Source organism: Tursiops truncatus, chromosome 11, assembly GCF_011762595.2.
Source record: "Tursiops truncatus isolate mTurTru1 chromosome 11, mTurTru1.mat.Y, whole genome shotgun sequence".
NCBI classification, from domain to species: Eukaryota; Metazoa; Chordata; class Mammalia; order Artiodactyla; family Delphinidae; genus Tursiops; species Tursiops truncatus.
This window is the reverse complement of record NC_047044.1, coordinates 95,589,201-95,603,366: the sequence shown is the minus strand read 5'-3', so window position 1 is coordinate 95,603,366 and position 14,166 is coordinate 95,589,201. Positions and strand designations below refer to the sequence as shown.

Genomic DNA, 14,166 nt, shown 5'->3' with positions numbered 1-14,166 from the left:
TAAGGTCAAATACATCTCCCATTTCAAAAAAGTAACTCTATCAGAGTCCTTTTCAACATAAATCCCAATTCTATTATGAGTACAAGTGATGCACCTGGAACAAAATTATTTGTAAAGGTTGAAAGTAAGAGAATAGAAAATAAAGCAACAGGTGAGATATTAACATCAGACAAATTTGATTCAGAACAAAAATTTGGGGGGAATTTCCTGGCGGTCCAGTAGTTAGGACTCCTCGCTTTCACTGCCGAGGGCGCAGGTTCAATCCCTGGTCGGAGAACTAAGATCCCACAAGCTGTGTGGCATAGCCAGAAAAAAAAAATTGTTCAACCATAAAAGATGGAAACCTTATAATACTAAAAAGAGCAATTCACAATGACCACATAACAGTCATAGGAAGTTCTGTGTCCCAGATTCACAGAGCATCAATTCATCAATTATACGATATAGCTACTGGTACACTCAGTGGAAAACCTATAACCTCAAATGGTTATATTAATAAACAGGAAAGAATCAAAATTAATTAAGCATCCAACTTGAGAAGTTAAGTCTCATATTGGGCTCCCAGCCCAGGGATCCTGCACCAGGAAGACAAGCGCAGGGGTCCTGCACCCCCAGAACGTTTGGCTTTGAAGGCCAGCAGGGCTTACTTTTGGGAGAGCCGAGGGTTGTGGGAAATAGAGACTCCACTCATAAAGGACACACACAAAATCTCACCCTCTCCGGGACACAGGGCAGAAGCAGTAATTTGAAAGAAGCCTGGGTCAGATCCACCTGCTGACCTTGGAGAGCCCCCCGGAGAGGCAGGAGGTGACTGGAGTTCACCCTGAGAACATAGACACTGGCAGCAGTCATTTTGGGGAGCTCATTCTACCACAAGGATACTGGTGTTAGAAAAAGTCATTTTTGGAATCCTCTCTTCAGCTTATTAGCACCAGGACTCAGACCCACTCACCAGCCTGTCAGCACCAGTACTGTGAGACCAACCAATTTATCAGGCAGCAACACCCCTCCCCCACTACTGCCCCTACCAGCAGGCAGGCTTCCTTGAGACATCCTGAGCCCACAGCTACCCTGGAACATGGCCCTGCCCACCAGAGGGCCCAGGACCCAGCCCCACACGACCGTGGGCCGGCACTAACGTAGGGACCACTAGGGCCCTGCAGCCAGAGCCCCTGGGACCCGGCTCCACCCACCAGAGGGCTGGTGCTGGCCCTGGGACAAGCCTTATCCCCCAGTGGACAGACCCCAGCCCTAGGACCACCGTAGCCCCACAACCTGCCTTGTCAGGACACAGCCCACCCACCAGGAGGCCAGTACCAGCACCTCTGGGACCCTGGCCCTGTCCATCAGCAGGCCAACACCAGCTCTGGGATTCCTGGGCCCTATAGCTGGGACCCCCGGACCTGTCTACCTTCCAGTGGCTGGCATTAGCCCCAGGACATGGCTTCATGCATCAGTAGGTGGGCACCAGCCCCAGGATCCCTTGGACATTGGTCCCACTGACAAGCAGGTGGACACCAACGCTGAGACATGTTGGACCCCTCAGCCATCTGCCCCAGGAACCAGCTCCACTCACCAGCAGGCCAACACTAGCTTTGGGACACCCCGGAACCCAGAGCCAGCCATGTCAGGAAAAAGCTCTACCCACCAGCAGTATGACACTAGATCTGAGAACTCTGGCTCTGCAATCACCCATTGTAGAACCTGGCTCAACCCACAGTGAAACAGCACTAGTCCTGGGACACCCCTGGTCTCTGCAGCCAGCTACCCCATGCCAAACACATCAGAAGGACTTGTGCAGTCAACATGGGGGGCAACCCTAGAGCATATAGCTCTGGTGACCAGAGGGGAGTGCGCTGCTGAAAGCATAGGACATTTCCCACAAAAGGCCATTTCTCTAAGTTTGGGAAATGTAACCAATCTACCAGATATGTAGAACTGAAAACAGCAAGTTAGGCAAAATAAGGCAACAGAGGAACATACTGCAAACAAAGGAACAAGATAAAACCCCAGAATAAGAACTAAGTGAAGTGCAGATAGGCAATCTACCTGATATCAAACGCAATGGTGAAAAGCTGAAAGCATTTCCTCTAAGATCAGGAACAAAGGCAAGGATGCCCACTCTTGCCATTTTTATTCAACATAGTATCTAAAGTTCTAGGAACAGCAATCAGACAAGAGAAAGAAATAGAAGGAATCTAAACTGGAAAGGAAGAAGTAATACTGTCACTGTTTGCAGATGACATGATACTGTATATAGAAAGTCCTAAAGACGCCGCCAAAAAACTACTAGGACTCATCAACAAATTCAGTAAAGTTGCAGGATACAAAATTAATATACAGAAATCTGTTGCATTTCTATGCACTAACAATGAACTATCAGAAAGAGAAATTAAGGAAACAATACCATTTACCATCACATAAAAAAGAATAAAATAACTAGGAATAAACCTACCTAAGGAAGCAAAAGACCTGTACTCAGAAAACTATGACACTAATGAAAGAAATTGAAGATGACTCAAACAGGTGGAAGGATATACTATGTTTCTGGACTGGAAGAATCAATATGGTTAAAATGACCATACTACCCAAAGCAATCTACAAATTTAATGCAATCCCTATCAAATTACCAATGGCATTTTTTTCACACAACTAAACAATAAATTTAAAATTTGTATGGAAACACAGAAGACCCCAAATAGCCAAAGACAATCTTGAGAAAGAAGAACGGAGCTGGAGGAATCAGGATCCTTGACTTCAGACTATACTACAAAGCTACAATCAACAAAAGAGTATGGTACTGGCACGAAAACAGACACATAGATCAATAGAACAGGATAGACAGCCCAGAAATAAATCCATGCACCTATGATCATCTAATCTATGACTAAGGAGGCAAGACTATACAATGGAGAAAAGACAGTCTCTTCAATAAGTGGTGCTGGGAAAACTGGACAGCTACATGTAAAAGAATAACATTGGAATGCAACTTAACACGTTGATTGAAAGTCTTACCTGAGCAGGTAACTCTGGCTTCATCATAGTGATCACAACTAAGTCCACCCCATTGCCAATTCTTGCAGTCCCAAAGAGAAGTTTCATTTCCATTACAGCTGCTTAAAAACAGCCATGTGTTTGTTGCCTTAATTTTGGAATAAACTTGATAGGATGTTTTGAGTGCAGATCCACATCCCAGCTGCGTGCAAACCACATCAGCTTCTTTCAGTCCCCAGCCTCTGTCACACACTTTCCCTATCAATTTCTGAATTTCCACCTCCACTGTCCCAGCACAGTGACTGCCTCCACCTTTAAGTCTCAGTTCCAGATCTGATCCATCTGCAAAAGAAGCATAAACTTAGGCCATAGATACATACGGAGGTTAGCTCCCAAAGGGTATCTTAAAAATCTTCTTCCTTCCCAGATACTGAGACACTGAAAATTCTGGCTTACCCATCTCCTGGCTTTTTGAAGAGTCAGTATAAACCATGAATTTGGTTAGAAATGGGATTACAGTTTCAAAACTTAATAAAAATTGTCAGTGACTAAAAAATACGAGCAAATCAGATATAAAGAAAAGACTTATATCATTTTGTCTTTTGGAGCTCCAGGTAGATTTAGAATTTGAAATGTGGTCCCTAACAGCAGTAGGAAAAATTATTATAGAAAATAGAGTCAGACAACCCACCAAACTAGTCATATAAAGAATGTGTTAAAGATTCTTCACAACAGTAAAAGAATTCCCAACAAGGAAATTATTAGATATTTCTCTCTCTCACATCTCACACCTATTTCTACTCCTAAAGAACACAGGTCCTTCCTCCTCTGTTTTTCTTTTTGTTCTGTTTTGTTTTAACTTACCAGAACATATCACACCAGCATCTTCATTATGATTGCAATAATGTTTTCCCCATTCTTGGTGTTTACATTGCCAGAGAGCAGACTCATGTCCATGGCAGGAAACACTGTCAAGCCAAATGTGTCCAACTCCTTCACTGGCGTTGACTCGACCAATGGCAGTGACGGCAGTTGGACATCCCAGTTGCTTACATGCCACAGCGGCATCGTTACTATCCCAGCCATCATCACACACTGTCCCCCATTCTCCTTGGAATTTCACTTCTAATCTTCCTGAACATTCAGTGACTCCATCTACCAGTCTCAGGCTCAGGTCTGCTCCCTCTGTAAGAGGGAAACAAAACAAGTCAGTGATAAAGAAACAAGAATGAAGGTGCTCTAAACAGCGGTACCTGAGATGAGTTAAGGGGGGAGATATAAGGAGAGATAGAGAAAACAGTGATATATTACCACTGAAAATCGTTAAAGATGGAAGGAGGAGTGGATCAGGCAAGAAGACAGGACTTTCTACGGATTGGAAGTTTGGGACTAGCAGACGCAAACTATTATATATAGAACGGATAAACAACAAGGTCCTATTGTATAGCACAGAGAACTATATTCAATATCTTGTACTAAACCATAATGGAAAAGATCAATCAATCAATAAAAATTAAAAAAACAAAAAAGAAGACGGGGCTTTTCACTATGGAGAGCATGCATTATAGGAAGAGTTCCTAACAGGAGGCCCAGGGACTGAAATTTATCTAGAGATTCGCTTGTTTGATCACCGCAGATTTTTCGTTGGAATTGTTTGGTTTTTTCCCTTTTAAATATATGTTTGCAGGTGTCTAGCTGGGACCTACACACTCCTGTTTGCCTCAATACTCAATACTCACTTTTGCCTCTGACTTCATTGTCTACCCAGACTACCTGGTTTGTATTACATGCCTGACCCCTTTCTGACCACTTCTGTAGTTGAAACGCAAAGCAAAGAGAAAAGGGACCTCACCATTACTACTTTCAACTTCCCCCAATCAATATTCCTCAAAGAACAGAACTTGATTCTAAGTAATATCCTATAATAAATAAATTGCTTTTTTCCTCAGGCAGTTTTGGTTCTTGTTGTCACAGTGCTGTTTATTGTGATTACTCAGGATGTATAAAACACACTGAGAAGGAACGTGCTGATTGGGGACCTAGAAAGATTTTGATGGGTAAAGGGAAACAGAAGGTACATACTGTGTTTTTTCTATGCCAAATCCCTTTCACTTTCTTCAGCTAACAGAATCCATCTTTTCTGTAGGAATCCCATCCTTTGTGGTTTAGACTATAGATGGTCACATTATTCAACAAGAAAAAAGCCAATTTGGGAATTCCCTGGCTGTCCAGTGGTTAGGACTCCGTGCTTTCACTGCTGTGACCGGGCTTCGATCCCTGGTCGGGGAACTAAGATCCCGCAAGCCACGCAGTGCTTGGATGGAGCCAACTGTACCTCCTGGGTTTCCCGCTTTTCTGAGTCAGTATTGTCTCATTTTAAAGTTAGTTTGGATTGAATTTCCTTCATTTGAAAAAAAAATACCTGGTGAATACAGGGACATTTTTACCCTAGTTATATTTTCCTAAATATTCCCTGGGGTTCAAGACTTACTAGGTCTTCAAACTCGGCACTCAAGTGAAGAAAGGAGAGTGACAGTCTTGTACACGCAAAGCCATGTCCCTGTCCCGTAATCAAGCGTGAAACATGAAAGTTTCTAGACAGACACAGTACCTGCTCATAACATAGCACTAGCATAAATGAGGTTTTAATAGGAAACCAATTTTTTTAATCATTTGATTCTGTGAATTTAAGAAAAGGTGGGTTTAAGAAAGGGTGGGTCAAAATGGCTAAAGAGGAGACTTTTGTAGGTAGAGGGTGATAAAGGGGGTGCTCTGAAACATACAGAAAGCAAAATTTTAACCTGTTTTTAACAATTAACTTTTCTTTTTCTTTCGTTTTTTTTGGAGGGATGGGGGGAGTGGACTATTCTCTAAACACTTCCTTCTACGCTCTTGACTTGGATCTCAATTTCACTGTCATCATTCCCCCCTAACCTACTTATCCTAATTACAGTTAAGGTAAAAATTCCACAGGTATCAGAACTGCATCCTGAAATGAGGTAATAATAATAAGGCGATAAAAGAAGCAGACTTCATTATGTTTTTAGGAGTTCAGCCTTTTGAGACTTTTGTCCCCTTTTTTTGTCCTCTCATGGAGAACAGAAAAAGCACAGGCCAGTCCTTACCTAAGCAAATCACTCCAGCATCCTCAGCGTGATCGCAGTTATGCTTTCCCCATCCTTCATGTTTGCAGTTCCAGAGAGCTGACTCAGTTCCATTGCATACAAGGTCATCAAACCAGATTGGTCCAGAACCCTCTCCAAAATTAGCTGAACCAGAGAAACTGACAGCACTTCCACATTCAAGTTGTTTACAAACCACAGAAGCATGATTTATGTTGAAGTTATCGTCACACACAGTGCCCCACTGTCCTTGGAATTTGACCTCTATTCTTCCTGAGCAGCGGTTTCCCCCATTCATCAGCCTCATCTCCAAATCAGATCCATCTACAGTGGAGAAAAGACCAGAATTCAGAAGTAATATTTATTCAGAAGTGATTTTAGAAAATAATATTCCTCTAGTCACTTGAGATTTGATCCTATCCTTAAAAATGATGCTTCATTTTGGATGCTGCCCCTGTTCACACTTTGGAGAATTTTAATCTTTTGAAAACCAACCAACGATTAATCTGTAAAAAAATCTTTTACAGATTAAACTTTACTTTGTGCTTTGTTTTGTTTCCTTCCATTACTGAGGCATAATAAACACTTCTATGTAGAAATAGATACGTTTGCCTCAAAGTATTTATTTAAAAAGCTTGAAAAAATAAAATGTGTTCATACTACAAAGAAGCAAAAATGAAAAACCAGTCATTTGTTGAACAGTTAAAATTTTTATTTTAATCTTTTTTTATGACCATCAGTTTAGAGCATGAATGATTGCTTGAAGTTGAATTTGAAATTAGAAAACAGGAAAAAGCAAAAAAAATGCATAAGCATGCATGACAGTTTGCAAAAGTGGTATACAAAACATTAGACATTAGGACTTCTCTAGTAGCGCAGTGGTTAAGAATCTGCCTGCCAATGCAGGGGACACAGGTTTGAGCTCTGGTCCTGGAAGATTCCACATGCTGAGGAGCAACTAAGCCCATGAGCCACAACTACTGAAGCTGCGTGCCACAGCTACTGAAGCCCGCGTGCCTAGACCCCGTGCTCCACAGCAAGAGAAGCCACAGCAATGAGAAGCCCGCACACTGCAACAAAGAGTAGCCCCTGCTCGCCCCAAGTAGCGAAAAGCCCATGCACAGCAATGAAGACCCAATGCAGCCAAAAATAAATAAACAAATTTTAAAAAAAACATTAAAAATTGGGGGAAAAAAGTTAATCAAGATAATTTATTTCTTACCAATTTTTTTCTGAATCAAAGCTTTCTTTTCCCTCCCCCGAAGCACCTGCTACCATTTTTAGCAAAGAATGGCTTTTTCATAAGGAAAATTCTCTCTATAAGCTATCCTTAGATTTTCTATGATGACTAAAATACCTGAGAAAAAGAGACTTGGGATGAAATTTTGGGACACCTAAAAACCAGAAACTGTTGGTGGTTGAATAAAATGCTTAGAAGTTCTTTTCTGAAACAGTAATTCAATTTTAAAAGCACTGAACTCCAGACAAGGACCTCTACTCAACAAGATTTTGTATCATGAATAATAATAATAGCTTACAATCAAAATGTGCATATGCTGTTCCAAACGTATTACCTATGCTATCTTCAGTCTTCACAACAACGTTAAGCATTTTGTGTCATTACCACTATCTCTACTTCACAGATAAGCAAACTGAGGTTAAATAATTGACACAGGATCCAACACCCAGAAAACAGTAGAGACAATGTAAAAAAACCCGAACAAACAAAAAGCAATCTAGCACCAGAGTCTATCCTCTTTACTATTATGCATGTGATAATAATAGAATTTCCCAATAATAGAATTTCCCAAGTAGATGCTCTGAGGATTGAGCACTGACCAGGGTAGAGAATCTCAGAAATACAGACTCTGAAACCTCAGACATATGAATTCAGAAACCTCATGAAACTCCTGAGTCCCTGAGTGGCTACACATCCCTTTCTATTATTACACGCCAGTTGGAGGTTTAGGTGTATAAACTTCAAAAACCAAGTTTGATTAATGTCATCCTTATATAAAGGATCCTTATGTAAAGGTATGAAAACCAGAACACGAGTTAAAAGTACTACACTGATGTCTTAGCTTAAACAGTCCACTCTACAGACAGCAATAATTATAGTAAGAGCCTGGCAAGATTTATCATCATTTTTAACTTTGCCGTAGATGTTACAGTTGTTATTTCTTATCTTTCCCTGCAAAATGATTAACAATAAAAGACAAGAAGAGAAGAAGGGGGAAGAGGAGAAGAATGGAGGAAGAGAAGGAAGAAGAAAGAGAAATGAGTTGTCTAGGTAATGAGAAGCAGTGAGCCACGAGGAAACTCATGTTAATTTTTAACACCTATTACCTACCAGTGTACCAGCAGCTTTACGTGTATTGTATCATTGGGTGCTCAGAAACTGAAGTTTAGAAAGATTTAGCAACTTGCTCAAAATAATAGCATTAATGAGCAGCTGAGCAATTTTCTAGATACTAGCCTGTGTTGCTCCCATTACACCACCATGCCTGGATAGAGATTAGTCCTTTCTAAAATCAGTCCTACGGAGGAGATGATCTCTCCTAGAAAGGCTGGGTGGTGATAAAGTTGCATAAAGGTCAACGACATGAGCAAAGAGAAATTGGAAGCCCGGGAATCTGAACTGGGTCAGAAACATGACCTTGGGATTTGTCAGCAGAAATGTCTGGGCTATTGTAAGGACAAGTGAGATGAAACTTATAAAATGTTTTATAAATTAAAACTAAAACTACCTTGTAATAGTAAATGAATAGCATTGTACAGTGGAAGAAGCAATTCTACTTTGCAAAACATCCTTCCTCCAACAAAAAAGGATTAGTGCTAAGAATATTTATTTCCTGATAGAGTAAGTTGATTATCAATTAATGGGCAAAAGGGTCATGATTTATGGGCCAATGCATGAAAGCTGCATTTTATGGGGAAAGGGGACAAGGAATTAACTTAGATATTGATATTTTTATGTAGAAGTAGAAAGTTATCGTAGGATTACTTAATATGAAATTGAAGCTAGTCGCTTCCTCATTGATTGTAGTACTCAGAATCTCTTTTGATTTTTTTTAAAATATGGGCTTTGTCATGTGTTTTCTGGTCTTTTAGCAATGGATTGGGTAATTTTATACGTGGACTAGATTACTTACAGAAAACTGGCTCCCATAGATTTTTTTTAATTGTTAACCCATAGATTGTTAATTGTTAACCCATAGATTGTTAATTGTTAACCCATAGATTTTAATTTAACCCATAGATTTTTTTTCACAAAGCATTTCATGTTAAGGCTTGACTTACGCAAGTCTTACCTGAGCAGGTGATTCCAACATCCTGTTGGTGAGTACAGTTATGCTTTCCCCACCCATCATGTTTGCAGTCCCAGAGAGCTGATTCATTCCCTCGACAAGAAACATGATCCATCCAAATGCGTCCAGAGCCTGCACTGGAATTAGCCCATCCAGTGGCTTTGATAACAGTTGGACATTCCAGCTGCCTACAAACAACGGAGACTGCGGCCAAGTCCCAGCCATTATTACACACAGTTCCCCACTCCTCCTGGACTTTCACCTCCACTCTCCCAGAACACTTGTTTTCACCAGCTGTTAGCCTCAGCTCCTTCTCTGTTCCTCCTGTAACAACAGGTAAGGGCAGCAATCGGTCAAGATCCAAAGAGCAAGTAGAAAATTATTATTCTTTCGATTACTTATTTATTTTTCAAAGCCAGATTCGAGAAATATTTCTGGACCTATCCATGGTACAACAGGAGAATGTTATTTCATTCAGTATCTCAGGCTTCAAATTAAGCAGTGACATAAACCCAGTAAATCCGGGTAATCCAATACTGTACGATCTCTTTATTTAATGGCTGATATTCTTTGTAACGTCAATCTATATATTCTCATGGATAGTTTACTATAAAAAAAGATATTACAAAATTTTATAGGGATAAGCTATGTAAGTTTCTCCAGGATCCTAAGATCTGTAGAAAGAAGGCTGAGGGTGAGGATGAAAAGGCCAGTTGTAAGGAATTTAGTGCCTACTTCACACATATATGGAAAATACCATGAATTTTTCAAATGCTAGTTAAAATCTAACTGAAACTTATTGACTCAAATGGAAATTGAAATGGAGATATTTTCCTATTATCTTCTACTTTGAAACCATGAAGCATGTTTTTAGATGCTATTTAGCCTTCAGGAGAATTATTTGCTTTTTAGTGACTCTTGCCACAGTGGGCTAAGGTTGTGAGTAAATTTGACAGTGTACTCACCAAGAGAACTGGTGACCAAACAGGCACTGAGAACTGAGACCACAGCAATAGCGAAGGGACTTAAGCGGGCAGAACATCTCCTAAATTCTGTGAAAAGACGAAAGAGAGCAAAAGTAGAGTCTTCCCAAAAAGAGGCTTTGGAGGAGACAGATAGTTTCAGAGGTTTGAGGTTAACAAAGAAGGTCAAACCAAGACAGAATATCCTTCCCCCTAAACGGCAAGGCAGGCAGGAAAAATTCGTACCCAGGATCATACAGCCTCAGTGAAGTAGCTTTGAAAACGTTCATGTTTATAGGCAATCTAGGGGTGAGGAACTAGAAGAGAGTTGGGGATGGGAAAAGCATTGCAAGATTGAGCCTTAAAACCTGGAAAACTGAAAAGGCATTGATGAAACTTAGAAGCGGGCAGTTCTCCCTTCAGGCACAGAGCAATATTCAACCACGGATACCCTTATCTCCAAGCCTACCAGATCCACATTATTAGATGGCAGGTTCCATGAGGGAATGAATTATATCTATCATGTTCACCAGTTTCACCAGTACCTGGCACAGTGCTGCTAAATAGTAGTTGAACAATACATTGGAGGAAAAAGTGACAAAGATCATATTTGAAAACCCCACTATTGGGCCTTATCTCCAAGAATAGCATAAAATGCTCTATCACTCAATTCTCCTTCTTACTCTCACCCAACAGTAATTTAAAAGTAAAAATGCTATGACAGTCACTTCTCTGCGATAACTCACTGAACTGTGCATTTATGACCTATGCTTTCATGTGGTATGTTATACCTCAGTCTAAAAGCTTGAAAAAAAAAAGAGTAAGAATGCTACATAAGTTTAATGCATCCACATAGGTTACGAAGTAGATTTCAACACTCAGGCGTGTTATTCTACATGTCCTCTAGGGAATCCACTTTCAATCAATACGCATTCCTCCTTGTTCTATTTTTCTAACAACCGTTAGCTTCAAACTCAATACAATTCAGTTAATTTTAGTTCCTTACTTAATTGCACCTCAGCAGTTGTACAGACTTGATGCCAAATCTAATCCTTATCTCACATCTTCAATTTCGAATCTATGGGAGATAAAACGTACTGCCTTATATAGGCTTATTGCCCTTTGCCTATAACTTACCCTCCTGATGCCCATCACTATTAAATCAGATCCACTGACTTCCAGAATATTGCTACACTCCATTAAAGGGTAAATAGAACAAATGAGAAGCTTTTACCAGTAGATCCAGAGTTTTCATGTAGCACCATTCTGAGTTTGTCCATTCCAAAGTTTTATGATACTTAAGTCTTCTTGTATTATTCCCTAGGAATGGTCTCCTAAAGAAGAGGACCACTAAGAATTCTAAAAATCATTTCACATCCACAAAAAAACAGGAAGACTTCATAATGGAGGTGGAGTCAACCAGAAAAGGGAAGTAATTAAAAGAGCGAGGTTCTCTTTCGTGCTCGTGTTTTCTTCCATTTGGGACATGAAACAACCAAAGAAAACTGAGAAACATTCACTACAGATTTATAAAAATTAAAGGGGAAATATTGACTCATATACCGTTGTTATTGAATTGAATATTTTAAATTTCTGCACTCTGTTTTGGACTAATATATTAGAAGCATAAAATAGCTATTGTTTTGTAGTTAAATTATGTCAAAAAATTAAAGTAAAATAGGCAAAATATAATTAAATCACTAAAGCTTGATTGTTATAACAACTTTTAATATTATTTGCATAATCAAATGTGTCTAATGAATAATTTTGTGCAGATTACCTATAGACAGCACTTGCATTTCTTTTCTTTCCTTTTTCAAAATTTTTATTGGAGTATAGTTGACTTACAATGTTGTGTTAGTTTCAGGTGTACAGCAAAGTGAATAAGTTATAAATATGCATATGTCCACTCTTTTTTAGAGTCTTTTCCTGTATAGGTCATTATGGAGTATTGAGAAAAGTTCCCTGTGCTCTACAGTAGGTCCATATTTGTTATCTATTTTTTATATAGCAGTGTGTATATGTCAATCCCAATCTCCCAATTTATCCCTCCTCACGCCTTACCCCCGGTAACATAAGTTTTTTTCTACATCTGTAACTCTATTCTGTTTTGTAAATAAGTTCATTTGTAACATTTTTTTAGATTCCACAAATAAGCGATATCATATGATATTTGTCTTCCTCTATCTGACTTACTTCACTCAGTATGACAATTTCTAGGTCCATCCATGTTGCTGCAAATGGCATTATTTCATTCCTTTTTCTAATGGGATGAAGCAATAAAATTAGCCAAGACTGTTACAAATTCTACAAATTGTGAAATAAAAATTTACAAGACTTGATTTTAGCTCTAAATAAGTCAAATTCAAGTAAGAGAAATACATCTAATAGCAATAATGAACATAGTTTCAAAGCACAGTGTGAAAAATAAAGAACTAGTCATACCAACTAGAAGACAGGAACAAACAGTTAGAAAACTCTTTTCTGTGATAAGATGCTTAAACTGTATCCTAAAGTATGAGAAGCACTTTGCTAAAAGGAAAAAAGAGAAAGGGATTTAAGGTATAAGAAACAAAAAAAAATAGAAATAAAGACAATTCTCACTGGGTTTTTTTCTGCATTAGGAATAAAGGAGGTTGAATAGTATTTTTTTTCTAATTTTTATTTTATACTGGCTTATAGTTGATTTACAACGTTGTGTTAGTTTCAGGTGTGCAGCAAAGTGATTCAGTTATACATATACATATATCTATTCTTTTTCAGATTCTTTTCCTATATAGGTTACTACAAAGTATTGAATATTGTTCCATGTGCTATACAGTAGGTCCTTGTTGATTATCTATTTTATATATAATAGTGTTTATATGTTAATCCCAACCTCCTAATTTATCCCTCCCTCCCCCAACTTGTCCCTTTGGTAACCATAAGTTTGTTTTCTATGTCTGTGAGCCTATTTCTGTTTTGTAAATAAGTTCATTTGTACCATTCTTTTTAGATTCCACATATAAACCATATCATATGACATTTGTCTTTCTCTGACTTCACTTACTATGATAATCTCCAGGTCCATCCATGTTGCTGCAAATGGCATTATTTCATTCTTTTTTATAGCTGAGTAATATTCTATAGTATATAAGTACCACATCTTCTTTATCCATTCATCCTTTGGTGGACACTTAGGTTGCTTCCATGTCTTGGCTATTGTAAACAGTATTGCAATGAATATTGGGGTGCATGTATCCTTTTGAACCATGGTTTTCTCCAGATATATGCCCAGGAGTGGGATTGCTGGATCATGGTGGCTCTATTTTTTTAAGGAACCTCCATACTGTTCTCCATAGTGGCTGTACCAATTTACATTCCCACCAACAGTGTAGAAGGGTTCCCTTTCTCCACACCTTCTTCAGCATTTATTGTCTGTAGATTTTTTGATGATGACCATTCTGACTGGTGTGAGGTGATATTTCATTGTGATTTTAATTTGCATTTCTCTAATAATTAGTAAAGTTGAGCATCTTTTCATGTGCCTGTTGGCCATCTGTATGTCTTCTTTGGAGAAATGTCTACTTAGGTCTTCTGCCCATTTTTAAATCAGGGTTTTTTATGTTTTTTTTTTTTTTATGTTGAGCTGCATGAGCTGTTTATATATTTTGGATATTAACCCCTTGTTGGTCATATTATTTGCAAATATTTTCTCCCATTCAGTAGGTTGCCTTTATGTTTTGTTGATGGTTTCCTTGGCTGTTCAAAAGCTTTTAAGTTTAATTAGGTCCCATTAGT

At 39.0% G+C, this 14,166-nt stretch overlaps 1 protein-coding gene across 4 annotated transcripts in view; it reads right to left on the bottom strand.

The window, feature by feature from the left end:
- CD163 (CD163 molecule) overlaps nucleotides 1-11,755 on the bottom strand; it is a 34,875-nt gene extending 23,120 nt beyond the window's left edge. For all 4 annotated transcript variants that reach the window (XM_033867064.2, XM_033867063.2, XM_019926027.3 and 1 more), the window contains exons 1-6: nucleotides 11,621-11,755; nucleotides 10,390-10,476; nucleotides 9,428-9,748; nucleotides 6,120-6,440; nucleotides 3,859-4,179; nucleotides 3,016-3,336 (exon numbers count right to left, since the gene is read on the bottom strand). In XM_033867064.2, coding sequence (XP_033722955.1) covers nucleotides 3,016-3,336; nucleotides 3,859-4,179; nucleotides 6,120-6,440; nucleotides 9,428-9,748; nucleotides 10,390-10,476; nucleotides 11,621-11,666 — 1,417 coding nt within the window. In that variant the 5' untranslated portion in view covers nucleotides 11,667-11,755. The remainder of the gene's footprint in view (nucleotides 1-3,015; nucleotides 3,337-3,858; nucleotides 4,180-6,119; nucleotides 6,441-9,427; nucleotides 9,749-10,389; nucleotides 10,477-11,620) is intronic.
- Between the last annotated feature and the right edge of the window lie 2,411 nt (nucleotides 11,756-14,166).